The 25,499-nt window shown below is 40.8% G+C and overlaps 1 protein-coding gene across 2 annotated transcripts in view; it reads left to right on the forward strand.

Moving 5' to 3' along the window:
- rtel1 (regulator of telomere elongation helicase 1) overlaps nucleotides 1-25,499 on the forward strand; it is a 49,988-nt gene that overhangs the window by 9,207 nt on the left and 15,282 nt on the right. Inside the window, exons 8-24 of one of the 2 annotated variants that reach the window (XM_040153415.1) lie at nucleotides 3,960-4,025; nucleotides 4,849-5,005; nucleotides 5,170-5,208; nucleotides 5,335-5,410; nucleotides 6,329-6,426; nucleotides 7,040-7,095; nucleotides 7,776-7,847; nucleotides 7,962-8,043; nucleotides 8,501-8,633; nucleotides 9,055-9,168; nucleotides 9,613-9,653; nucleotides 9,829-9,914; nucleotides 10,059-10,136; nucleotides 10,579-10,656; nucleotides 12,063-12,209; nucleotides 12,331-12,446; nucleotides 18,302-18,425. In XM_040153415.1, the coding sequence (XP_040009349.1) occupies nucleotides 3,960-4,025; nucleotides 4,849-5,005; nucleotides 5,170-5,208; nucleotides 5,335-5,410; nucleotides 6,329-6,426; nucleotides 7,040-7,095; nucleotides 7,776-7,847; nucleotides 7,962-8,043; nucleotides 8,501-8,633; nucleotides 9,055-9,168; nucleotides 9,613-9,653; nucleotides 9,829-9,914; nucleotides 10,059-10,136; nucleotides 10,579-10,656; nucleotides 12,063-12,209; nucleotides 12,331-12,446; nucleotides 18,302-18,425 (1,563 nt within the window). The remainder of the gene's footprint in view (nucleotides 1-3,959; nucleotides 4,026-4,848; nucleotides 5,006-5,169; nucleotides 5,209-5,334; nucleotides 5,411-6,328; nucleotides 6,427-7,039; nucleotides 7,096-7,775; nucleotides 7,848-7,961; nucleotides 8,044-8,500; nucleotides 8,634-9,054; nucleotides 9,169-9,612; nucleotides 9,654-9,828; nucleotides 9,915-10,058; nucleotides 10,137-10,578; nucleotides 10,657-12,062; nucleotides 12,210-12,330; nucleotides 12,447-18,301; nucleotides 18,426-25,499) is intronic. The other variant, XM_040153416.1, reaches the window with a different exon arrangement.

Here is a 25,499-nt window from a genome sequence, read left to right on the forward strand (position 1 = left end):
TGGTAAACTGTGGCCATAAAGGGAAGCACATGGTCAGCAACAATACTCACATAGGCTGTGGCTTTCAAACGATGATTGATTGGTATTAAGAGGCCCAAAGTGTGTATCAAATGCAGAACTCAAATCAAGCAGAATTAAAATTGAGCAAGCCCCAGAATCAGCGGCGAGCAGTAAATTATTTGTAACCTTAATTAGAGCTGTTTCTGTACTGAGCACAGAATCCTGATTAATTGCTCAAAAATATTGTTATTCACGTGAGAGATTAATTGAGAGGCAACAGACTTTTCCAAAATTTTAGATAAAAAAGGAAAGTTTGAAATATGTCTACAATGGTTTAAAACAAGAGGGTCAAGTGTAGGTTTTTTTATTATTTTTTTAAAACTGGAAGGAACGGGGCAGTAGACAAAGAGGATTTGATAATAGAGAGGATATGTGGTCCAACAGTGTGAAATACCTCTTTCAGAAATCTAGCGGGGATAATGTGTAGTTGACAGGTGGAGGAATTTAAGAGGGAGAAACCCCTTTATTCTAGCTTTGAGGTCTGCTTTAAGTGAGTGAGTACAGATGAAAAGATTTCTGGTCATAGGTGTGATCTGGAGCCTAATGTAATGTATTTTATTTAAGTTGTGGTGGAGAAATTGCTCACATACCTCAGTGGGTGCTCATATGCTGGCTAGGAGGAGGATTAACCACTGAGTTGATTGCCTGAAATAAAACCCTGTGATTGTGGCAGCTATTAGCAATCAAATTGGAAAGATAAGAATACTTGGCTTCTTTAACTGCTCGCTGATAGGCCAACATCAAGCTTTTTAGGATATCAAGAGATACCTTGAGTTTTTCTTTCTTCCATTCATGCCCAGCTCTTCCACATTGCCTCTTTAAATCCCTTGTATGGTCATTAAGCCCGGGAAGGGGGTTATGTTTTGCAAATATCATGTTGATAGTTGTGATGTCATCAAGAATAGTCTGACATGTTCTATCAGAATTATCCAGCAGATCATTGACAGAGAGGCCCTTCTGATTAAGGGTATTACAGGTGGAGGCAGCTAAGAACTTTTCACAGAAACTGCTAGCTGACTTAGAAGTTAAAAGACTAAGGGGATACAGGTACGTGGCCTATAAGCAGGCGGTGGGAGCAAGGTATGGAAAATCATAGCCTTGTGATCAGACACAATAAAATCTAGCAATTCAATATTATTTAGAGAAACACCATAGGAGAGCACAAGGTCAAGGCTATGTCCCTTATTATGAGTTGGGTTTTTAAAAGACTGTTCAAGATTAAAGGCTCAAAGAGCTTAATAAAATCAGCTGTAAAAGAGGACATGGAGGGGCAACAAAAGTGTATATTAAATCACCAAGGATAAGAACTCTATCATATTTGGCCATAATAAATGAGAGAAGCACAGAAATTTTTTTAATAAAAAGTGTTAGCCCTAGGTGGCTTATAAATTAAAAATCACAGTATCGGATGCCGGATGCTATTTAAAAGAAAACCCAGACACTCAAAAGAAGAAAAATTATTAAGAGAGACATGGGAACATTTGCAGTTGTTAAAAATGATAGTCCTGACAGCCGAGGTTTATTAAAACACGAGTAGTTAGAGGGACGTACCTCAGTCCATGGGACAGAGTATCCAGGGCTTAACCATGACTCAGTGATGAATAGGAAATCAGTATTGTTAGTTATAATAATATCTTGGCACATAAAAGAATTGTTTGCAAGGGACCCCCCCCCCCCCCCATTTAGTAGACTAAACACAGCTGAAATACTGGAGATGCAATCAGCAACAGTGACGCAATTTTCTTAATTTTGCCTCCGTACACCACAATGATGAATTTGAAACGAAGCCCTCATGTTGTGATTGAAGTGTAGACTTTCAGCTTTAATTCAAGGGGTTTAATGAAAATATCGCATTAACCGTTTAGGAATGACATTTTTATACATAGTCCCTTGGGGACTATTACGTGTTGAATTTGCATTTGGTAGCTGTTCATGGGAACTCTCAATATGCAGTCCAAAGAGGTGTTGATGCAAATGAAGGGGGCCATGATTTGCTGAACAAACAAAACAAACTTTAGGAGTGGCCAAATCAACAATTTGGTACATTATTAAAAAGCAAGGATGCACTGGCGAGCTCAGCAAAACCAAAAGGCCTGGAAGACCACAGAAGACAACTAAAGTGGAGGATCGAACAATTCTTTCCTTGGTGAAGAAAAAACCCTTCACAACATCTAGCCAGGTCAAGAACACTCTTGAGGAGGTAGGCGTATCATTGTCAAAGTTTACAATCAAGAGACTCCTTCCACAAGGTTTACCACAAGGTGCAAACCACTGGTAACACTCAAAAACAGAGACCAGATTCGACTTGGCCAGAAAACATCTAAAAAAGCCGGCTCAGTTCTCGAACAAGATTCTTTGGACAGATGAAACCAAGATTAACTTGTACCAGAATGATAGGAAGAGAAAACAACGGAGAAGTAAAGGAACGGCTCATGATCCAAAGCGTACCACGAGATCATCTGTCAAACATGGTGGAATGCTGCAACACTGACAGGACGGTGCTTCACATTACAGATGGATAATGACCCAAAACATACAGCGAAAGCAACCCAAGAGTTACTCAAGTCAAAGAAATTGAATATTCTTCAATGGCCCAGTCAGTCACCTGACCTTAACTCAACTGAGCATGTTTCTCACTTACTGAAGACAAAACTGAAGGCAGAAAGACCCACAAACAAGCAGTAACTGAAGGCACCTGCAGTAAAGGCCTGGCAAAGCATCTCAAGAGAGGAAACCCTTGAGGAAACATTTGGTGATGTCCATGGGTTCCAGACTTCAGGCAGTCATTGTTTGCAAAGGATTGTCATCCAAGTATTTATCACAATCCTTATATTTATAATTATGTTAGTTTGTCCAGTTACTCTCTGAAAATGAGGGACTATGTATAGAAATGGCTGTAATTCCTAAACGGTTAATGTGATATTTTTGTTAAACCCTTTAAAGCTGAAAGTCTACACTTCAATAACATCTTGATGGCTTTGTATCAAATCCATTGTGGTGGTGTACAGAGACAAAATTATGAAAATTGTGTCACTGTCCAAATACATATGGACCTAACTGTACATTTGAGGGGTGTAATTGATGTTGAATTGTTGTTGGAGTAGGTGGAATGAGATTGCTCTTATTGTAAACTTAGCACAGCAGCTGGGTCTATAGGTGGCACCGTTTATGTGAACCGATAAGGTATAGTGTTTGTGGAGTGTTCAACAGGGACCCGGTTCTGGAAATTCTAAGAATAAAGACTTAGAAAAGAGAAGTTGTCTTTCTGAACGTTTATTGCAAACTCTTACATATGCATATGGGTCAGTCTATTCAGATAGAGACAAGAGATGCACATGGTCTGCATCAACAGAAGACAATTCAGCAAAGTCAGGTGGCAGCTTTTCTAGAGCAATATCATTGTTGTTTGAACCAGTTCTACAAGTACATCATGTTCCCATGGCTTGGCCTCTTCTTACAAATAGTAAGTTTTCTTTGTATTGTTCCTATCTCGCGTGAGCAGTGTCAGCAATCATTAGACAACCCCAGCATTTTTAAACCTAAGTTTCAGAAAAATAATATTGTGTTATATTAGGGCCAATATGGTAACCTTTCTCCCAAGAGTGGTAGAGAACTCTCAGCATAGTTTTTTTTTCTGTTCATTCAGTTTAGGCACTGAGCAAAAATGCTTAGATGCTGCGCCTAAGTCTTACAAGGGTAGGAAAAACCCTGTGCATGATTTTATACATTGCACTGCTGCCATGTGATTGGCTAATTGGTTAACTGCATGAATAAGCATGTGTACAGGTTTTTCTTATAAAGTGCGTGGTGAGGGTTAAGTGCATTAACATTGACTTTAGTATAATGATTGGCCCTCTCAAATAAATGCAGGTATTCTTTTCTCTCCTTTTTTTCCTTAGAGTCGCAGGGCGCACAATATTGAGCTGCATGGAGCTGTGGTCATTTTTGATGAAGCTCATAATGTGGTAAGACTCTGCTCTGGAAGTATTTACTCTCTGTGAATGTCATAATTGATTAATTTACACTTCACTTAAGATTGCATTGTAGTGCCAATATTGATTGGTTGGTTGGTTGTTGGTTCTTAACCATGAGCTGTTGAAACTGAGTGATTGTTTTTAGCTGCCCCTTCCTTGATGCATCTCACTGCCTCCCTGATCTCTCACTAACAACTACGTCTTTAACATGTCTTTGTGGTCTGGACATGATGAATCGTACAAATTTGAGATAACAGCACACACTTTCATACAGTCTCAAAGTCATGCATTATGTTGCACTCAATTGTACACGCAAAAAGTGAAAGAATTAGTTTATGTGGAGAATGGAAAAAAGAGCGCTTGAGTCAAAAGTTTAAAGCTCGCCTACTTTCACATCTGGCCCAATCACCATGTGAAGTGGGCCTAATAGTCAGATTGTCTGTTTGAAAAGTTACAAATTATGTGTGATGCTTCCATCATTGGAAAGGGAGATTCAGACACTGTTAGACAATCAAACAAGCACTTTGTTTGAAGCACACAAGAGTCTGCACACTTGCATTCCAGTCAAAGTCTGCAACAGCAAATTTGACTTAAGTGCATACCGACCAGAGTCGTGGTGCAGACTAAAAAAATCAGATAATCATAATCAGATAATCATAATGTTTAATTTTACTGAAAGTTTGCGACTCTTGAACCCCTATTTGACTAGTGATTCAGGATCATGAAGACGGACATGACTGCTGTCTTTTCTGTGGTAAAAGAGTCCTCATAGAGGGCAGAATATCCCACAAGATGATGTTTCTGTTGTCTCCAGGAAAAGACATGTGAAGAGTCAACATCATTTGACCTGACCCCCTATGATGTAGCCTCAGCCATTAATGCTGTAGACAGGCTGCTGGTGGAGCAGGCTAAAGAAGCCAGCCATGGAGACTCTGTCACTGAAGACTTCAATGTAGAGTCCATCAACTCTGGTCAGAATGCTTATTTGTCTCAACCATTGAGGTTACATACATAGAGGGTGGGATTTATGGCATTTGATTGACAAAAAATTGAAAACATATTTAAATGTTACAAGCATATCTATCCATACAATATATGTTATTTAATTTCAGCTGGTAACTTTTTTTTGTTTCAGGTTTAAAAATAGAAATAGCCACCATTGCTAAAATCAAACGTAAGTATTCTTTAAGGTAAAAATATAAGTAGTTCTAAGCATAATTATCTTATTAACTACATTTGGCCATTCATCAGTGCTCTGCAGTGTGGGATTTCTCAAAACTGCTTTTGCCCACTTTGACAGAGATTCTACTGGATCTGGAAGCCGTCATTGATTCCTATGATGTTCCAAGTGACAAAGGAATCACAAAACCTGGAATGTACGTGCAAGTGTGGTACTAGATAGTAAGCAGATCGTAACATTTTTGCGGTACTAACAGCTTCAAGTACAGCAATGTCTGTCAATGGATCAGTCCTTTTATCTAGCACTTGCTCTCATCTACTGGTCAGATTGCCATAACATCTAATATGGAGATCCACACACACCTTTCTATTTCTATTTTGACACCACTTCCCAGGTGTGAGATTCTGTATATCCGCATGTTCACATCTTGATTTATGACTCTAATGACTCTCACATGACTGGCATGTAAGCTAGATTAGTCTCAATTAATTGTCACATTTACCTCAGTAACAATTAATGAAACAGTGTGTTATTAAATACAGCTTCGCACAAGATTCTCTGTCCTCACAGTGTAGCCTGCCTCCTATTAATTCTTTGTACTGTACAATAAACAGAAAGTTATGGATTATGATGTGAAATAAGGACATAAAATGAATTAAAGAAAGGCTCTATAAAAAGTTGTATATTAAAAGTTATATTGTAATAAGATTTGAATAACACATTTATGGTGTCCCATTCCATCTGTGGGATATTAGGGCATGGAGTGACATCATTTTACATAGTTGTTTAAGAGACTGCTAGGTGTGAAACAAGCTGCTTCAGGCTCGAAATTGTGGTCTGGAAGCACGGGAGACTCACTGACTGGTCCAGGTCCAAGTTGTAGCTCTTGACTCTTGTCACTGGACTCAGCTGCCTGTAAAAGCAAAAAACAACAAAAGAGAAAAATGGAATCAGAATCAACAAAAATCTAAGTAATAGACAACAGTGAGAGAAACATATTAACCATTACAATAACACTCCAGTGGATATCTTCCTTTTGACTTTTCACTGATTTTTAGTTGAATATGAATTTTGAAATGAAGTGTCTTCTGTCCATCTTCTCTGCCGGTCTCAGCTTCATCTATGAGATGTTAGAGAGAGCACACCTGACCTACAACAGCAAGACGGCTGTCTATGAAGCTCTGGAGCAGATCAATGGATACTTAGCAGGGCGTCAGTATGGCTTGATTTCTTAATATTATTGTTTATAAAACAACATATCACTTGATTTATGATCTGGGGGGCTGTGGCTCAGGAGGTACAGCGGGTCATCCATTAACCAGAAGGTCAGTGGTTCGATCCCGGGCTCCTCCAGTCCGCATGTTCTTGGGCAAGATACTGAACTGATACTGAACACCAAATTGCCTCCTAACATTGGTATGTGAATGTGTAATAGCGCTGTTCGTTTAGAGAATCGCTGTGTGTGTGTGTGTGTGTGAATGGGTGAATGTGGCAGTAGTGTAAAGACCTTTGAGTGGTTGATAACTATTAAAACGCTGTATAAGTGCAGTCCATTTAGCATCTGTTACATTTTCTGCTTACCACGTAGAGATGCGTCTTTTGCCCATGGAGTCTTATTCCCCTCATACCTACATTTAAGTAAGAACTGTGTAAACCAATAGCTGTATTATGCTTTGGTCCTGGTCCTTACTCATGTCATACAGGGGCTCGCTGACAGCTGGATATATCATACACACAATGTTTCAGTACAAAATCGTATGTTATTAATATAATTTGTTAATTTATATAATTAACAAATGAGTTGTCTGACCTGTTTTGTCATCAGAGACAGGAATATTCCTGAACACAAGTGGACTGCAGAAGCTGGCTGATATCATACAGGTATGCTACATGGTGAAGTTAAAGGAATGGTTGTACATTTTTGGAATGCATTTATTCTCTTTTTTCACAGAGTAAGATGTTAAGATGATCTCAACCTTAAGTCTGTTGTCTGTTAAGCACAGACAACAGACATAACTGGATATCCTGGAGTCAGGATGTGGTTAGCCTAGATTTGCTTGAAGACTTGATGCAGAGGGAAACAGCTGGCCTGGCTCTGCCCAAAGTTCAAAACTACATCTACTAAAACCTCTAAAGCGCACTGAATAAAATGCTGTATTTTGTTTGTTTTAATCTGCAAAGATACAGATACAGTCGAGTTCACCTACTGTGTCTGGTAACCTGCACTATAGCCAGAGATGCTGCACAAAGGTGCTGGGTGGATGAATACATTGTTGTTTCTTTAGATATAGCGCCAGTTTGCACAGTAACTCCTGCTAAAACCACAAAGCATTGTTCTTACAAGATTAATTCATGAGATTGATATTGCCTTCTCATCTCACTTTTTGGGAGAAAGCAAATAAATTTTCTAATAAGTATATTGCCAGGTTTGCTGCTGTACATTGCATTGGACAAATTTGATCAATATGGTACAACACATCATTGATCTATTGCATATACAGCAATTAGTTTTCTGTCGAATGCGGCAAGAATAATTCTTCCTTTCTTTCCTTGTCTTGTAGCTGGTGTTCTGTGGTGAACCATCAGAAAAGGACAGACAACAGCAGATGCAGTCCAACACAGCTTGTTTTAAGGTGTGTGTTCATCAAAAGCCATGAACAGCCATATGATGGTGATTATACATCTCCAGACACTTGTTAGCTATGAATACAATGGCATCAGCTATTAGATCCATCTGTTTGGTTCAGGTCCATATCCACAGAGACACCGGCTTTCACAGGAAAAAACAGAGCACCGATGTGTGGGCTTCATCCTCATCAAAGAAACAAGGTGATGCTTTTGAGATGCTGGATTATAGTATTCACACAGTTACAGCTGTGGAAGCATTTAGCCTTATGCAACACTTATTAAACACTGAATTAGAAAAGTTAGATACTAAATGTCTTTATTTTTATTAGCTGTGTAGTCTAAGTTCAGAATGGCAAGTTCAAATAATGTCAAATTTGGTGAAGCAGTGAGGAGTTTTAGCTTCATGCCTCAAAAGCACTCAAACTTCAAAATCTACCCTGAGCCTAGACCAGGTTTTCCATAGTTGCCTCTCTTTAACTTATTTCAAAATTAATTAATGGCCATATTGTTATGAAATTTTCTGTGTGGATATCCAACCCAGAGGATAACCCCTGTTGAAAGTTTTCATTTAGTTAGTCATTAGTTTGTTTGACTGACCTGTCTCTACTCTGAGTAAACTTGGTAAAATTTATTTTATGTGTTTCTTGGCACCTTGTAGGCAACATTCTGAGTTACTGGTGCTTCTCTCCTGGCTTCAGCATGCAGGATCTGGTGAATCAAGGTGTTCGCTGCATCATTCTGACCAGTGGTACCCTCTCTCCCCTGTCCTCATTCACCTCTGAGATGAGGATGTAAGTTACCTGTTGCTCCTCAAAATTCTTTTTGCACACAGAGATGCACAATTGTGCAATTAACACTATGGACTGAGGCCTGAATCAACAGCCAGTATAATAAGGGGAATGTGCATATAATTTACAAACGCAACAAAGTGGATTTAGTGTTAAATTACTCATGCCAACTACAGATCATTGTAGTTTTTAGCTCTGCTAACTCTTGGTATGGTGATGTTGGTCTGCCCAGCTGTCCTCCTGTCTGTTTGTTTGGCAGTCCATCATATTGGTCTAGACTGACATAACTCAGGAGACAGTAGACATGGAACTGTCTACAAGCACTTTATTTGTCAAACCCCGGTCATTATTCCTTTTTTTATATTACCAGCAGGTAAACCTTGATCTTGATCCCAATGTGTTTTTGTCCTTGCTGTTGGTGTAGAGAATTCCCAGTATGTCTGGAGAACAGCCATGTGATTGAGCGGGACCAGATCTTTGTTAGCATTATTGAACGAGGCCCAGATGGAGTGCATTTGAGTTCAGCGTTTGATAGAAGGTTAGTATTCTATTCTACAGACAAGCTTCTACACTTTAATCAGGTTTTTTAAGTTATTGTGTTGGTGTGTCTGCCCAAATACAAGGAACATCACATGACTGACACCTGGCTCATTTATTGCACAGAGTCCCACATGGTTTTGTAATCAGTCCTCTTATGAAGTTTGACATTCTGGTATGAAAAGTCCACATAACAATTTTCTTCTCATCTTTTGCTGAGCTTTCTAAATTCAAGCTGTTTTTGCATAGAAATATTCATCTCTTTATATAGCAGCCGTATCTTATGTGTTGGGTTTATCTTATTTCCTCATGGTTTATTCTTACATCTGACATAATTGCCTGATGTGACTCGGCCTTTGGAGCACTTAGTTTAATACTAAAACAGTTTACCTTTGACTTGTTCTGATGATGCAAATAAAACTTAAAATCTTTCCTTCTGTGACAGGTTTGTTCCTGAAAACATGGCATCTTTAGGCAACACTGTTGGTAAGATCAAATAGTATATGCATTGTATAGAATTTTTTTTTTTTTAATTTAGCTGACAGGAGCACGTCATTGTATGTAGGTAAATAAGTAGCGTACATTATTATTATGAGATTTTTTTTATAATTTCTGTCATTATTATCTCATGAATGTGTCTCTTGTTGTGTTCTCTCCTCAGCCAACCTGAGCCGTGTGGTTCCTCATGGTCTGTTAGTGTTTTTTCCCTCCTTCCCTTTAATGGAAAAAACTCTGGACTTCTGGAGAGTAAGTGGAAATTGGGTGAAAAGGAAAACATATTGCTGCATTAAATTGTATTTTTGTTGATTTATTTATTTTGGGATGTTCCAAATGATTTATGAATTGAATGTTGTCATATAGAATCGGCTACACTGTGTGTTCTCTTGTCAGGCTAATGGACATGCAGATCGTATTGACAACATGAAGCCCATGTTTGTTGAACCTAAAGGCAAGGGCACCTTTACTGAGGCGAGTGTGGTTTTAATAAATATCTGTATGCATGGCTATGAAACCTCCCTTTAGACAATTTCCAGGTTTCTATAAAGGTCTCTCACTATTTCATAAGCCGAACATGGTGTGAGTTGGTAACATTTCCTTAAAGGACTTGTCAGTAGCCATGTTTCCATCAACATATTTTTATGGGCATTCTGAATTATCGCATTAGAAATGGCAAAATTCAAGATAAGTTCTCACATAGCGAACATTTAACTCTCATGACTTGATCAGCTGTTTCCGCTTCTAGAGGAGGAGAAGAGGAAAGGAATAAGACAAAGCTGTTTCCGGCGTCTTTTTTTTTTTTTTTTTTTTTTTGTGACATTTCAAAAGTTTACTTCAAATTCGCTTGACAGTTATAAAGAAACATGACTAGTGTGATGACAACAACTGATCTTGTCTCTTTGGATGTTCTTAGGTTATTGACAGCTACTACAACAAAGTCAGTGATCCAGCATCCAAAGGGGGAACCTTCTTTGCTGTGTGTCGAGGGAAGGTGAGATTACTGTGTGTCCTTTGAGTCTGGAAAAGTCCTAAAATGTTTCACAGTATACTCTTTTTACCTTGGCAGCTCAGTCTCCAAAACGGTCAGATGGAACATTTTACATAAATAGAGCATATTGCTGTGAAATGTATTATGGATTTTTACTATATCCATAGGAAATATCATATCTGTAGTGGCCCCATCACCTTTCCTCTAGTGTCACCATCAGGCTAAACATTTCTATTTTTGCTTCATTACTTGAAAGTTTTCAAGCCTTTCCAGCCAGATTTCACTGTGATTTTTTTCATCCAACAATGAAAAATTGTTGGGTGTCATGGTGATCGTTATGGTTAGGGAATGCTATTGTTTGTGTAAAATTGTTTTTGGCTACACCACAAAGCATTAAATACAATAGAGGACAAAGATAAGGATAAACCGAAACAGTATCAGTTATATGATTTTAAAATGCATAAATACATTCAAAATAAAACATATAGTAAATTAAAATCAAAATTGGGAGAAAGGCAAGATAAAAGTAGACAATACATTTGGTATCATAATTGCATTTAGCAAGTAATTTTTGGTGGCTCTTATTTGTCTCTAGCACCTCCCTAAGGGTAAAAGCTCAAAGTGCAAGGGTGAGAAGGGTCACTTGTGAACTGAAAAGCTTTAATATTTATATATAATTCATATTTCTCATTTGGGTACAAATGGGGCTTTCCTATAATTTTACTAGCTATATTTAATATTCTCTGCAACTTCAAATTTTTTTAGCATTCAGATTTCCACACCACATGATTATATAGAAGAACAAAATACTTACCACCACATTCTTATACACCATATCCAGATTTTGTTTACTAACATTAAAATCATTTTGAGCATAAATGTACATTACTGCCTACAGTGCTTCAGATATTTCGTTTTATTGTTCTAAGGTAGGAAAATGCTTGAAAGCTGCACACTAAGCTCTTTGTGTCCATCTTTTTCCTCGTTCATGCCATTTAGCTTTAAGTACTCCTTAGACTTTTCAGCTTGTCCTGTGTATTATTCTTTTTTTGTCTTTGGGCATCTCTTGCCAGATTGGTTTATCAGGGTGGTCTTTGCACTTTATCAATTACAGATTACAAAGCTGTAATCTCTTAGCTAGTCTACTAGTGTGAATGATACGGTTCAGTCAGTTATTCAACTTAATTTAAAAAATCTAAAATCTTAAAAGCATGCTACTGTCCCATCTAATCTTTCCACTGCCAGATGTTTTGTATGTTACAATAACAACATCTAAATGTAATATGATTATTAAGGTAGTCATAGATTTCAGCGTAATGACATGAAGTTGTAATTTCTTTCATATTAAATGTAACGTTACACAGACGCGTCCCTTTCACAGTATTTCTATAAATGTATTCCTGTGTCAGGCTAGCGAGGGTCTGGATTTTGCAGACACCTTTGGTCGGGGTGTCATCATCACTGGCCTTCCCTTCCCTCCAAAGATGGACCCTCGAGTCCTCCTGAAGATGCAGTTCTTGGATGAGATGAGCTGGAAGAAAGCTCCTGGGCAAAAGGTGAGGGGAAACTGCTTACTGAGTTTTACTGAAAAGACTTAAGGATGTTTTAGTGGTTCAGTCTTATCATGGTTGTTGTTATATTTCCTCTGTGTTTTTGCGCGTGCGTGTGTGTGGACAGTACCTGTCTGGGCAGGAGTGGTACAGACAGCAGGCTTTCAGAGCTGTGAACCAGGCCATCGGTAGAGTCATTCGCCATAAAGAGGACTATGGAGCCATCTTCCTGTGTGATCAAAGGTCAGACATGGAACTGTCAGTCATTAGTAACAAGTCATATCATTGCTTATTCTGAAACACTTCATAGAACTTTGAACCTCATGCAAGAGCCAGTAGTACAAACATTCATCCTTAAAGGAAGAGTAAGTGATTCTGGAGAAAGACTGTTGATAGTTGAACTCAACAGCAAAACAAATACTCCCCTCCCTTAAGTGCTCCTTAAGAAGTGCCACCCCTCAAATTAACAGATGTGCATTGCCAAGGCATTTACACAATGGTGGAATACAGAGCATTTTATACGGCGTGGAAGTGGATACTCTTTCTCATAGCTGAAGCAAAACAAACCTTATAAAATGTCATCAAACGAAACGCAGACAAACACAGCATATAAAACACAACAGTAAAAACTAGCGAGAGTTAGTTGTTTAAGTGGATTTTACAAAACTACAGTGACAGAGGACAGTAGGTTTGTAGCTAAACTAACAAAGAAAGTAAGGTTACTTGGAATAGCTTTTCGAATTATACATCAATCCAAATAATCCCACTTTTCCTGCAAACTTCTGTTTTTAGGTCATCATGGCTATGAAAGCCTTCACATGTTTATGGACAAATATCATGATTATAGAGCAAACAACGAGACAGCAAGCAGTTTTTACTGGCCCCCTCAACCTCTTTACCGGCCCTCTGTTTGTGCCTGTCATTTGGGGTGTGGGCTGGTCCCAGCAGATAAATCCAGGGCTGAATTTCTTTCCCCAGTCTGACCGTGCAGTCTCCAACCGTTGGAAAGCCTCACCAATGTTAACACACGTCTTCCCCTTGCCTGATCAAAGCCCTTCTTTTCAACTTTTGTTCCTCAGACATTGTCTTCTCAGGCTGTTTCTTGGCCATCTCTCCTTATCTGTTGTGTAGCACGTTAGCATGCGCCGGAATTACCGTCTTTCTCACTTCCCACTGCCCCCTTCTATCCCCTTCCCCCTCCTGTGCACGAGCATGATTGTCCCCAGGGTACTGATTGGCTGGAATTGTCAGTCTGACCCACTTTGTTTATACCCAATATACAGAACCAGGACTGTGTAGAACCACCAGATTTTTTTCAGCATACACAAGACAGACAGCTAGCAGACCATGAGGAGATATTTTCTGAATTTGACAAAAAATGTGTTACATTTGTAACACAGAGAAGATGTGGCATTCACCAGTTTTCTCAAACATGGAATTTTCTTTTAGGTACAAATTAAATTTACGAGTGGTCCTGTTGTACAAGTCATGCACAGCTTTTCAGTCTTTCTCCACAGGATAAAAAAAACACATGATGCCTTAATCTAAATGACTTTTTAGTTTAAATAACCTATATTAGAGAAATCAATCAAAATAAACTACATAACTATAAAAAAAAAAATATTCTGTTCACCATATCATCATTATCACAGAGTGCCAATTTATTGAGAGGTTTGAAATCATTTTTCTTTCCTTTTTTTAATTTTATGATTTTTTTTTTTGGCACATTAGTGTCTAACTTCATGTTAAATCATTCCCTCCTTATGTCTATCGCAGTACACCTCTGCTCTGTTGGCCTGTCGTTTATGCTGTACTATTAATATTTTGTAATTGTTTTAGGCCCTCTAATATGAAGCCCATTGTCTGGATTGGGATGGTGCTGCAGTGTTATTAAGAGATGTCATAGTCATTACAAGCCCCCAAAATGAATCTTTCTCCCACAACAGCTTGCAGCTGAATGTAGGGCTGTGTTTGGAGATGCTTTAATATTTTAAATCCTACAAAAGCTGCAGTTTTTACAGTAACAGTTTTTAACATTTTGAATATCCTGGAATAATGACGTCAAGTGAAACATCATAAACAAAACAGCTTGTTGCAACTGTATGTACGGTAACTTATTGAAAAACAGGTCACTTCTTGAAAACAAAGTGTGAATCATGTTTTTTATTACACCAGTTCTGGCACAGTCTCACCTAACACAGTTCTGATTGAAGCATTCTTCAGCTTTAAATCCATTTTTACTGATGCTTTTATAGCCACAAAGACCAACAGGTTTTGCTGCCCACATCCAAGTTCCTTTTAAAAAAAAAAAAATCCATAACAGAAGTAGTACTTGCCCATACATTTCCAATTAAAGGCAGAATTGAAAATTTCCCAAAAATTAAAACTATGAAAATCATCTGTGAAATGAAAAATCAAAACTGAAATAAAGTAATCAGTCTCAAGGAATACTGATGTTGAAAGATACATCCTAGTATGCACTGGAACACATCATCAGTGATGTTTCCTGAGGTGATTGGGTGTTTGGGGTCTTTAAACATCATACACCCTTGCTCAGGCAATACAGCCAGGGATTGTGTCCCATCAGCATTGGCCCACGGATCATTCTTCCTGATCCAAAGTAATCTGGAGGCCCTCTCTGCAGCTCCAGTGATGCCAAGTAGGGTGAAGGCCTTGCACAGTCTGCGGCCAGCAAAGCCTCTACATCCCACTTCGACCGGCTCACAGTGAGCATCTCAACCGCAATGCTCCACCAGCTCCTGGTACTTGGACCACTACTGCTCATTTGCCTCCTCTATGAGGCCCTCCCAGGGAACTGTCAGATCTATCAGAAGCACCTGCTTTGTAGAGGCTGACGTTAGCACCACGTCTGGCCTCAGCAAAGTTGTTATAATGTGGTCTGAGAGCTTGAGCTGCCTCCCCAAGTCCACTCGCAGCTCCCAGTCTGATAAAGAGGTGAGCAGATTGACTGCTGAACTGGGCTGTGCCTTGGCTGCTCTCCAGCCCTGACAAAGGCGATGTTCCTCTGGCTGCGCACATGCTTGATGTTAGCCACGGCTTTGGAGATGGCCTCTGCAACCGGCTTCAGCATTTGGTCATGTCTCCAGTGGTAGCGGCCCTCCCCGAGGGCTGTTGGGCAGCTGCTGAGGATGTGCTCCAGGGAACCTTTTCCGGGGCACAGAGGACATGCTGGGGTATCACTCTTGCTCCAGACGTGGAGATTTGCTGGGCTGGGTAGGAAATCATACACAGCTTTAGACCATGAACTTGATTCGCTGGGGTTCTGCCTACCAGGTTATCTTCCGCTCCAGCTCACCCTCCCACCTAGTCCATGCTGCCTGCTGCCGCATGCCCACCATCTGGCTGGTCTTTTCCTCTTCAACTTCTGCCCACACCTCTTTCAGGACCAGAAAGCGTCTGTCCTTGCCATGGGCCTTGTCATAGCGAGACTCAGCCGAGACTCAGTGATCTTCAGGCCTTCATGGGCACTCCACTTCCTGCCTGTTTGCACAACAATGCCTGCTAAAGACACTCTGGAGTCCCTGGAATCCCGATAAAGCAGTGCCTCTCTTGTGCATGAAACCCTGAAGTCCTCGTCAGGGCTTCTGATCGGGAGCTGGACTTGATTGGTCCTCCCATACAGTGCTGCACTGCTGAAGCTACGTGGCAGACCCAGCCATCTGCAGAGGTAGCTGCTGGTCTTCCTATCCAGGGTCTCGACTGTTGACAGTGTTACTTCATAAACCAGCAGAGGCCAGAGGACTTGAAGTAGGATGCCATGTTGGTAGAGACACACCTTGAACCTGCCAGGTAAGCCAGACTTGCCAAGTCTCCAAGCTCCTTTATGGTTGCTTGGACTGCAGTTGCATCCCTGAGGCTACAGTCAAAGTCACCTTGCCTAGGCTCTTGACTCGTCTCTTGGTGATGGATGGGATTGCAACGCTATCCAAAAAGAAGCAAAATTTACCAACCACTTTCCCTTTCTTCAACACCAAGGCCCTGGATTTGATTGCATGAAACTCATCTTTGCCCACGATAGAGCTTTTCCAGGCCGTGGAGGATCCACCTACCACCTGGCACTGATGTTGTGGTAACAGTAAGGTTGTCCATGAAAACTCTGATGGGGGGCTGCCAAATGCCAGACTTGGACAGGGGGCCTCTACACTCCAATTCAGCTGCCTTGACCACCATATTAGGGGCAAGGGCGAAGAGAGTAACTGAGATGGCGCATCCCGTTATCATCCCCTTTTCAAGCAGGGGACAGTCTGATGTTATGTCCCCAGAAGTGACTCTGAGCCTGAGGTTCCCGTAGTAGTTCAGGATGAGGTCCTTGATCTTGCTGGGCACATGGTGTCGGTCCAGACTAGTCTCCAACAGAGCTAGCTCTGGCTGCAGTAACCACCTCTTGGAATTCCTTCAAGGTGGGGTCTCTCGTGTTGAATTCCACAGTAGGAGGTGGTATGTCCAAGAGGGCTTTGAGGGGCACTAGCTACTGCTTTCTATTAGGGTCACTCAGGGTGTTGTGCAGGAAGTGGTTAATCTCATCTTTGGAGCAGGCAAGACAGAAAATGCGATTCTTCCATAGCAGCTGCTAAGTGAATCCGAATGGATTGGCTTTAAAGGCAGTTTGTTTCCATGCTCTCTTTCTTCCTTCTCCTGTGCCATTCTGCTCTGCGCAGGGTCGTGAGTTTCTTCCTGATGATGTTCCGGAGCTCGGCCAGTGGTGGTTTCTCCTCCTCTGTTGCTACCTTGAACTGTCTTGCCAGAGTATGAAGCTCTTGCCACAGTTGGTGGATCTTGTCTGCCCTTCGGTTAATGGTGTAGTTGGCTCTGGTGCTCTTGCACTCTTCAACGCCGAACCTCTCTGCCGCAAAACTGGAAATGATGGTGGTCATTGCCGGAAGCCGTTTGTCTGCGTCTCCCCTTGCTGTGGATTTGATGATTCTGGCTGCATCCTCATCGAACTGGTGCCACACTCTATGTTGGCTTGCTGGAGGCCACTTGATCCGACGCTGCTGAACTACTATGCTCGGAGCTGGAGAGTTTAGCGCTTGGAGGTTCTGGGCTCTGTGGGGTGTCTCTGGGCCGGGCTCCTGTGTCTTACCAGAAATGGATCCTGTGCGCTGCGCTGGTCTCACATGCACCAAGCATTTCATTTGGGTCTGATGGATATTAAGGCCATGCTTGTTCTTGTAGACCTTGCAGCAAATGCATCTCTCTGTTGTCATCATTAGTAATCTGTTTGCCAAGGTTGTCACCCTTAAATCCATCCTATTGGGGTCCCCCCCGCCGGGGTTCCCTGAGGGTATGTTTCTTTAGATCGATCAGTAGCTTAGTTTGGTTCTTCCTCACAGAAGATGCAGGTTGGGCTGCTACCCCTTCCTGCCCGAGTTGCCGTCTTTCTGAACTGTCTACTGTCACTCCAGTTGTCACCAAACTGTTCTCGGTTGTCACCCAACCTATTTCTGGGCGTCATTGTCTAAGGCAGTCTCAGTGATTGAAAGATACATCCTAAGACGCACTGGAACACATCATCAGTGAAGTTTTCCTGAGGTCATCAGGTATTTCGGGTCTTTCAACATTGTACACCCTCGCTCAGGCGACCCAACGAAGGGCTGATAAGACCCCAGCGTGTGTCCCAGCAGCATTGGACCACAGATCGTTCCTCCTGTTCCAAAGCAATCTGGAGGCCCACTTTGCAGCTTCCATGGTGGACTTGATGGCCTTCCTCTTTGCAGCTCCAGTGATGCCAAGTAGGGTGAAGACCTTGCACAGTGAGCGCAGTGTTAAGGAATATGGAAACAGCAGAAAATGACTTGAATCAATACGTCATGTTCAGTAAATATTACAGATATATTTAAATCAAAAAAGGAATGCCAGGACACCCCGTGGCCAAACTGAGGTAACCCTGATGACATTATTGTGACTACTTTATTAGACTTTGGAATGCTTCTCCAGAGCCATTTAAGATACTGTACAATAGTTTTCATAGGCTGATGGTACTGTGACAAGTTAACTCAACTTCATATGAAAAATCTGTCGAGATCCTCCTTAATAAGTAAACCAACTTTTAAAATAGTGTGTGACTGTTTCAACAGGTTTAAGAACTCTGAGGCCCGGGCTCAGCTTCCATCGTGGGTTAGGCCTTATGTGCGCCTGTATGATGGCTTCGGGAATGTGGTCCGTGACGTCTCTCAGTTCTTCAGGGTTGCACAGAAAATGGTGGGTCCTAGCATGCACACAGTTCACAAAAATGCTATGATTCTTTGCATGTATAAATTGAATCACTGTTCTGGTGTAATTTGGGTCAGTTGGCCAAAACCATAAAACAAGCTGATAGTTTTGGCGTGATTTGGCAAGGGTTGGTTATGTATGCTGTGACACAAGTGCACTTTGGTTAAATTATGTTTGGTTTTTGGTGCTATATATTTTAAACTATATATTTGGAAAGAATCAGCAACAACATCAATTCCCAAAAATCATGATATTGTTACAGTAGTATGCAGACTACAATGTTCTAAGTTTTTTTTTGTCAAAGTACACCCATCAAATGTCTTATCTCTCTACACAAAAATACATGTGCTAGTTACTCCAACTCAGGCCTCAAGTTCTTGAGGGCAAGTTGAAGAACAAGTCTCTGGTCTTTATATGCAATTGCAATTTGAGATACAAGTCTGTAATTTATCTGAATGCTGACAATGGGCACGAGGGTCCTAGATGTGACCTGAAGTGACATATGTTTCATATTTTTCTTGAACAGGACAAATACCCCTTAAATGAAGTATAGACCTCTCCCACTGGAGACGTCTGTCCTGCAGATAAGTTTAACCATAGCAACCATAACAGATATCGAAAATCAGTGCTTCATTATACATTGAGGGCCAGATTCACTAAATTCAATTCAATTCAATTCAATTCAATTCAATTTTATTTATATAGTGCCAAATCATAACAGAGGTTATCTCAGGCCACTTTTAATATAGAGCAGGTCTAGACCGTACTCTTTATAGTTAAATTTACAGAGACCCAACATTCCCCCATGGGCAAGCACTTGGCGACAGTGGCAAGGAAAAACTCACTGTTAACAGGTAGAAACCTCGAGCAGAACCCGGCTCATGGTGGGCGGCTGTCTGCCCTGACTGCCTGGGTTGAGGGAGAAAGGGGGGGGCACAGTAGATGTATAACACAAAGATGTGTAACAATAATGAGACTAATAATAAAAGTATTAATTATAATAACAGGGTGAATAATGGTACTAATAAAGCTAAATATAATAATAGATGATAATCATAATATTTGAAGCAGTAGTTGTTGAGCAGGATCATTGGAGAGAGGAGCTTGGTGCATCATGGGAAGTCACCCGGCAGTCTAGGCCTATAGCAAATAACTAAGGGATGGTTATAGACAATCCTGAGCCAGCCCTAACTGTAAGCTTTGTCAAAAAGGAAGGTTTTAAGCCTACTCTTAAATGTGGAGAGGGTTTCTGCCTCCTGGACCAAAACTGGAAGATGTAGAGGAGCCTGATAACTGAAGGCTCTGCCTCCTATTCTACTTTTGGAGAATCTAGGAACCACAAGCAAGCCTGAGTTCTGGGAGCACAGTGTTCTAATGGGTAGTAAGGTACTATGAGCTCTTTAAGATATGATGGTGCCTGACCATTAAGGACTTTGTAGGTGATGAGAAGTATTTTAAATTCTATTCTGCATTTTACAGGGAGCCAATGCAGAGAAGCTAACACCGGAGAAATATGATCTCTTTTCTTAGTTACTCTCAGTACTCGCGCTGCAGCATTCTGGATGAGCTGGAGAGTATTTACAGATTTGTTGGGGCAGCCTGATAATAAGGAATTACAATAATCCAGCCTAAAGGTAACAAAAGCATGAACTACTTTTTCTGCATCTTTTTGAGAAAGGATGTGCCTGATTTTTGCAGGTGGTGAAAAAAAGTAGGTGAAAACAAGCAGCCCAGTAAAGTTGTTTTATATGAGAGTTAAAGGACATATCTTGATCACGGAGAACTCAGAGATTCCTAACACTGGTGCTGAAGGCCAGGGCAAAGCCCTCCAGAGAAAGATTATCATTAAGATAATGTGTTTCTGAGGTGTTTGGGTCCAAACAGAATAACTTCAGTTTTGTCTGAGTTTAACAGCAGAAAGTTGCTGGTCATCCACAGTTCTTTAAGGCATACTTGAAGTTTAGCTAACTGATTGGTTTTATCAGTCTTCATTGACAAATACAGTTGGGTATCATCAGTACAGCATTGGACGTTTATGGAGTGTTTCCTAATAATATTGCCTAAAGCAAGCATATATAAGGTGAAAAGAACTGGTCCAAGCGCAGAACCTTGTTGAACTCCATGACTAACTTTTGAGTATATGGAAGATTCATCATTAATGTGCACAAACTGAAATCGATCTGATAAATAGGACTTAAACCAACTTAGAGCGGTTCCTTTTCTCAAGGATCTTAGAGAGAAAGGGAAGGTTATATATGGATCTATAGTTGGTTGAAACATCTGGATCAAGAGTAGGATTTTTAAGAAGAGGTTTAATTACAGCTATTTTAAAGGACTGTGTTACTTAGCCTGTTAATAAATACAGATTGATTATATCTAGTAAAGAGGTGCTAACTAAGGGTAAACCTTCCTTAAGCAGCCTAGTTGGAATGGGGTCTAAGAGACAAGTTAATGGTTTAGATGAAGACATTATTGAAGTTAGTTGGCAAAGGTCATTGGGAGAGAAACTGTCTAATTATACATCAGGTTTCACAGCTGTTTCTAAGATGCTTGTGTTTGAAGATAAGTTGGTGCCAGTTGAGGGCAGGAGTCGGTGAAAATTGTCTCTAATAGTTAAAATTTTATCATAAATGAATTTGCAGCCACAGTCTGTGTACTCAGCTCCTGATTTACTAGGACAGGAGCCTATTTTTCAGTCAACTCCTGAACTGAGTGTGGGACTGAAACTCGTGGTACATTCTGCCAAGTGAAGGAGAACTAAGTAGGTGCAGTTCAGAGGTGGGATTTTCTATGACTCAGCCAAGTTCAGAAAATAAATGATAACCAAGCACAGAGTTACAGTGGGGGATGGGGAATCACGCCCTCCCCAACATTTGTAATGACAGTCATCAAATATCTCCAAAAGCTAAAAGAAAGAACTACACTAAAGATGAGCTCCTGAATACATCTCAAACTTGGACCTAAAAAAGTGGGATATTTTGCTGAATAACCTTCAAATAATCTTCAGAAAGGACTCTAAAGAAGAGGACACAGCATTAATTACCAAAAACAGCAGAATAAATATCTTTGGATATATATTTATAATCAAAACAACTACCTAACTGTCAAGCTAGCTAGCTGTCAACTGCTACCTGCCACTGTTACCAATATTCCAAAAGAGAAACTGCACCAAAGAAACTAACAAAAGACCAGAAGAAAAATTCAAAGGATCCTTGTTGGTAAGCTAACAAAGTAAATAGTTAGCCTAGATCCACCTGAAGTAAACCTGGAAATAGGTTAGCAGGAGGTCCTCTTCACTGACTACACCCAACAAAAAGAAGGCAAGAAAAACCACCTCATATTCTTCACTGTTGCCATCTACTCTGTGCAACAATTACACATATGTATCCAACGAGGACATTGGCTCAGGCCGCAGATATAAGATCTGTAAAGATGAACACCTTGGCGAGGATGACTCTCTTCTCACCATCACATATTACCCCAAAGGAAAGATCATGGTCAAAGGTAATGAAGCTAACCTGGAGTCCTTTGAAGAGGCATTCTCCCTATTGAAAGCTTAGGTGGACACCAAGAGAATCAATGTCCCCCCTGACAGTGAGGATGCTGAGAGCCCAATAGAGAACCCCACCACCTTGTCAATCTCTGCCCCTCCCACACCTGTCTGCTTCATCAACCAGCTGACGGAGAGTATGGACCTGCTAGAGCTGGACTTTGCTGATTTCAAAAAGCTGACCGAGGCCAGGCTGTCTGACCGCTCCCCAGACAAAACTCGCAGCAGCTTAAAGAGGAACAAACAGGCCCTGGAATCTGACCTCAGAAGAAGTCTAGTGGCACTCAAACAGGAGAACTGTGTGCTCTATGCTCAGTTAGCCAAGTGATAGAGGATGCTGAGAACAGAGAAAGGAGCTTCACCAGGCAAGTCCAACACCTTACAGACATCCTCTCATCAATCCCCACAATGACAAGTACAGAGACATAGACTCCTCCTGCCAGTGTCCCAAACCTCTGCCCTGTCCCTGTCCCACCCTCTCTGCTCTTCACCCAGCACACCACCACCCTGGCACTTCCGGATACATCCACACAGTCAGCTGCCTACGGCCAGCTCTGCCCATCCCAGGCTTCCCTCCACTCAGCCTGAAGAGCAGGCTCCACAAGTGGTTCTGCTGGCTGAGTCCAATGGGAAATTCCTGGACACAAACAAGATATTTCCTGGTAAGAAACTGCTGTCTAAACACTGCAGTACCACAGGCCAGGCAATGAAGCTGTTAGAAAAGGAGACCCTCAGAAGCCGCCAATACCTGGTGATCACAGGAACAAATGACCTGCACAGCATTTGTGAGGACACTGCTTAGGCAATGTGGAAGATGGCAGAGCAAGCCAGGGAGTTGCTGTGGTCTCCACCCTACTGCCAAGGACAGACACCTTTCCTCGTGTCATCTATGTGATTAATATGGAGATCAGAATAGGATGTGCCACCTTACCCACGGTCCACCTGGACCACCACCCACCCAATCGACACCTGGGAACTCTATGATGGACTCTATCTATGCAAAGAGGAGACACAACAGTCCTGCCTGGACCCCACACTACCCACAGCCCCACCACCTCACCACTATGAAGCACAACCAAAAAAAGCTACCTTCTCCCTCTTCAAGACCTGCCCACCAACCCCCTTTACACCATCAGCAGCAGAGACACGCAGCAGCACCCGACCCATATCTTCCACCCCACCCACAGAAGGAGAAACATGCAACAGCACCTGCCCCATGTCCACCCTCCCCACCCACAGCAGCAGAGCTATGCTGCAGTTTTAGCCCAGCCTACTGCTACAGTCCTTCCCCCTGCTACCTCTGAGCTGGAAGACATCAAGGAATTGCTGCACACCCTGTGCACCTGGCTCCTGTTCAGCTAAGATACATATTCTCAGAACACTTTTTCACTTTTCTTAGGGGCGGCTATGGCTCAGGAGGTAGAATGGCTCATCCACTAACTGGAAGGTCTGTGGTCTGATCCCGAGCTCCTCCCATTCCACATGTTGAAGTGTCCCTGGGCAAGATACTAAACCCCAAATTGCTCCCGATGTATCATTGGTGTGTGTGTGTGTGTGTGTCTCTAGAAAGTGCCGTATGTATAGAAAAAAGAGCGCTGTATGAATGTGTGTGTGAACGGGTGAATGTGGCAGTAGTGTAAAGTGCTTTGATTGCTCCATAAGACTAGAAAACGCTATGTAAGTGAAGTCCATTTACTTGAGTAACAGAACAATGTGGAAATGTATTGTTAGTAGTAGTAATAATAGCAATAGTAATGATAAAAGTATAATGATAATATTAGTGAAGATAATACATGCCTCCATGGAATACATATCAAATTACTATTCTGTATTATAAATGTATAGATAGTTTGTAGGTGTTTTCATATTTGTCTCACTACAGATTTATTTTTCATTCTTTTAATTTGTTCACTTCATATAAGCTGTATAGAATATTCTCAATTCCTCAACCTTTGAGCTGAAGAGTGACAACCCTGATTTTGTGAAATCTATCAAAAACGTTGACATAATTGTGTTGACAGAAACATGGTATCAAAATGATCTGCTCACTCACTGTCCTTCAGGATATAATGAAGTCATGGTGCCCTCTATAAAAATAAAGAACATAAAAACATACACAAGGGCAGAACACTGAGAGGAACTTGGTGTGGTATAAAAGAGATCTTTGCAATCAGATCTCATCAGTAAAACAGGTTAAATCACACATTTGATTAAGGTTAGATCAAACCCTGTGCATAAATGATAGGAGTCTATACCTCTGTGTTATTTATATATCCCCAGTAGATTCTCCTTATTTTAAAGAAGACATTTTTGAAACTCTCCATTCAGAAATCCCCTAGATCCAACAGTCTCAGCCGTTGGATCTAGTGTAATAGACTATACAATCACTGACATGGACCCCTCCACTACCAGTGCATTCTCTATCAGACAGTAGTCCCCCCCTTTCAGACCACAATCAAATAAATGTGTTCTTTAAACTCTCAGCTAAAAACAGTGAAAAAAGGGAGCCAAAGAACTCTAAATGCAATTAAGAGAAAATTTTCCAAATTCCAATTAAAATCTGTCTTAAAATATTTGATAGTGTTTTCCTACTGGTTGTGCTGTTTGGTAGTGAAGTATGGGGTCCACTCAGTCATTGTAGTTATACCCGTCGGGAAAAACACCCAACAATAACTCTACATGTGGAATTCTGCAGATACATTTTACATGTATAAAGAAAAACAGCAACAAATGCCTGTTGAGCAGAATTAGGTAGATACCCACTAATGATTAACATTCAAAAGGGAGCATTCACATTTTTTAAGCACCTTAAATCCAGCCCCCTAGACACCCTTCATTCCAAAGCCCTCCAAACCCAAGAGCTGAGCCCAGAAAAGAATCCCCTACGTCAACTGGTGCTGAGACTAACTGCCCAATTAAATTTTGTAATTCCAAATTTCAATGAACTAAATGACCTTTTAAAAATTAAAAAAAACTCCTAGGAGAAGGAGACAGGGCATATCTTGCTGCCCAGTATATATCAACATGCCACAACCTGTGGGACAGTGAATGACCTAGACACACACACACACACACGTATATAATATACTGTAAATACATGATTAATATATACATGTATATCAATCTTCGTGTCATTTTTCTTTCTTCTAAAATGTATTTTGATGCTTTGGCAACATTGTTTTTGAAATTTTTGTGCTAATTTAGCACCTTTGAATTTGAATATATAGTACACTTTTTTCTTTTTTTTAAATTCTATATATATTTTTTTTTTTTAGAAAAACTATTATCTTTAGATAAATGTCGTTAAGATTTCCATAGAATAAATTTAAAGTCATACCACCCACCACAACTTTCCTTATTGTTCATGTGTATTTACTTTATGCCATTAGTAGTGCCTGCTTTTCAGAGGTGGAGAATTTTTCCAATACAGTTGACTGTCACAAATTGACTTTAAGAAATCCAGTGGATTACATAATTAGCCTCCATTAACACGTCTTCTTTTATTTGCACAA

This window comes from Xiphias gladius, chromosome 18 (genome assembly GCF_016859285.1).
Source record: "Xiphias gladius isolate SHS-SW01 ecotype Sanya breed wild chromosome 18, ASM1685928v1, whole genome shotgun sequence".
NCBI classification, from domain to species: Eukaryota; Metazoa; Chordata; class Actinopteri; order Istiophoriformes; family Xiphiidae; genus Xiphias; species Xiphias gladius.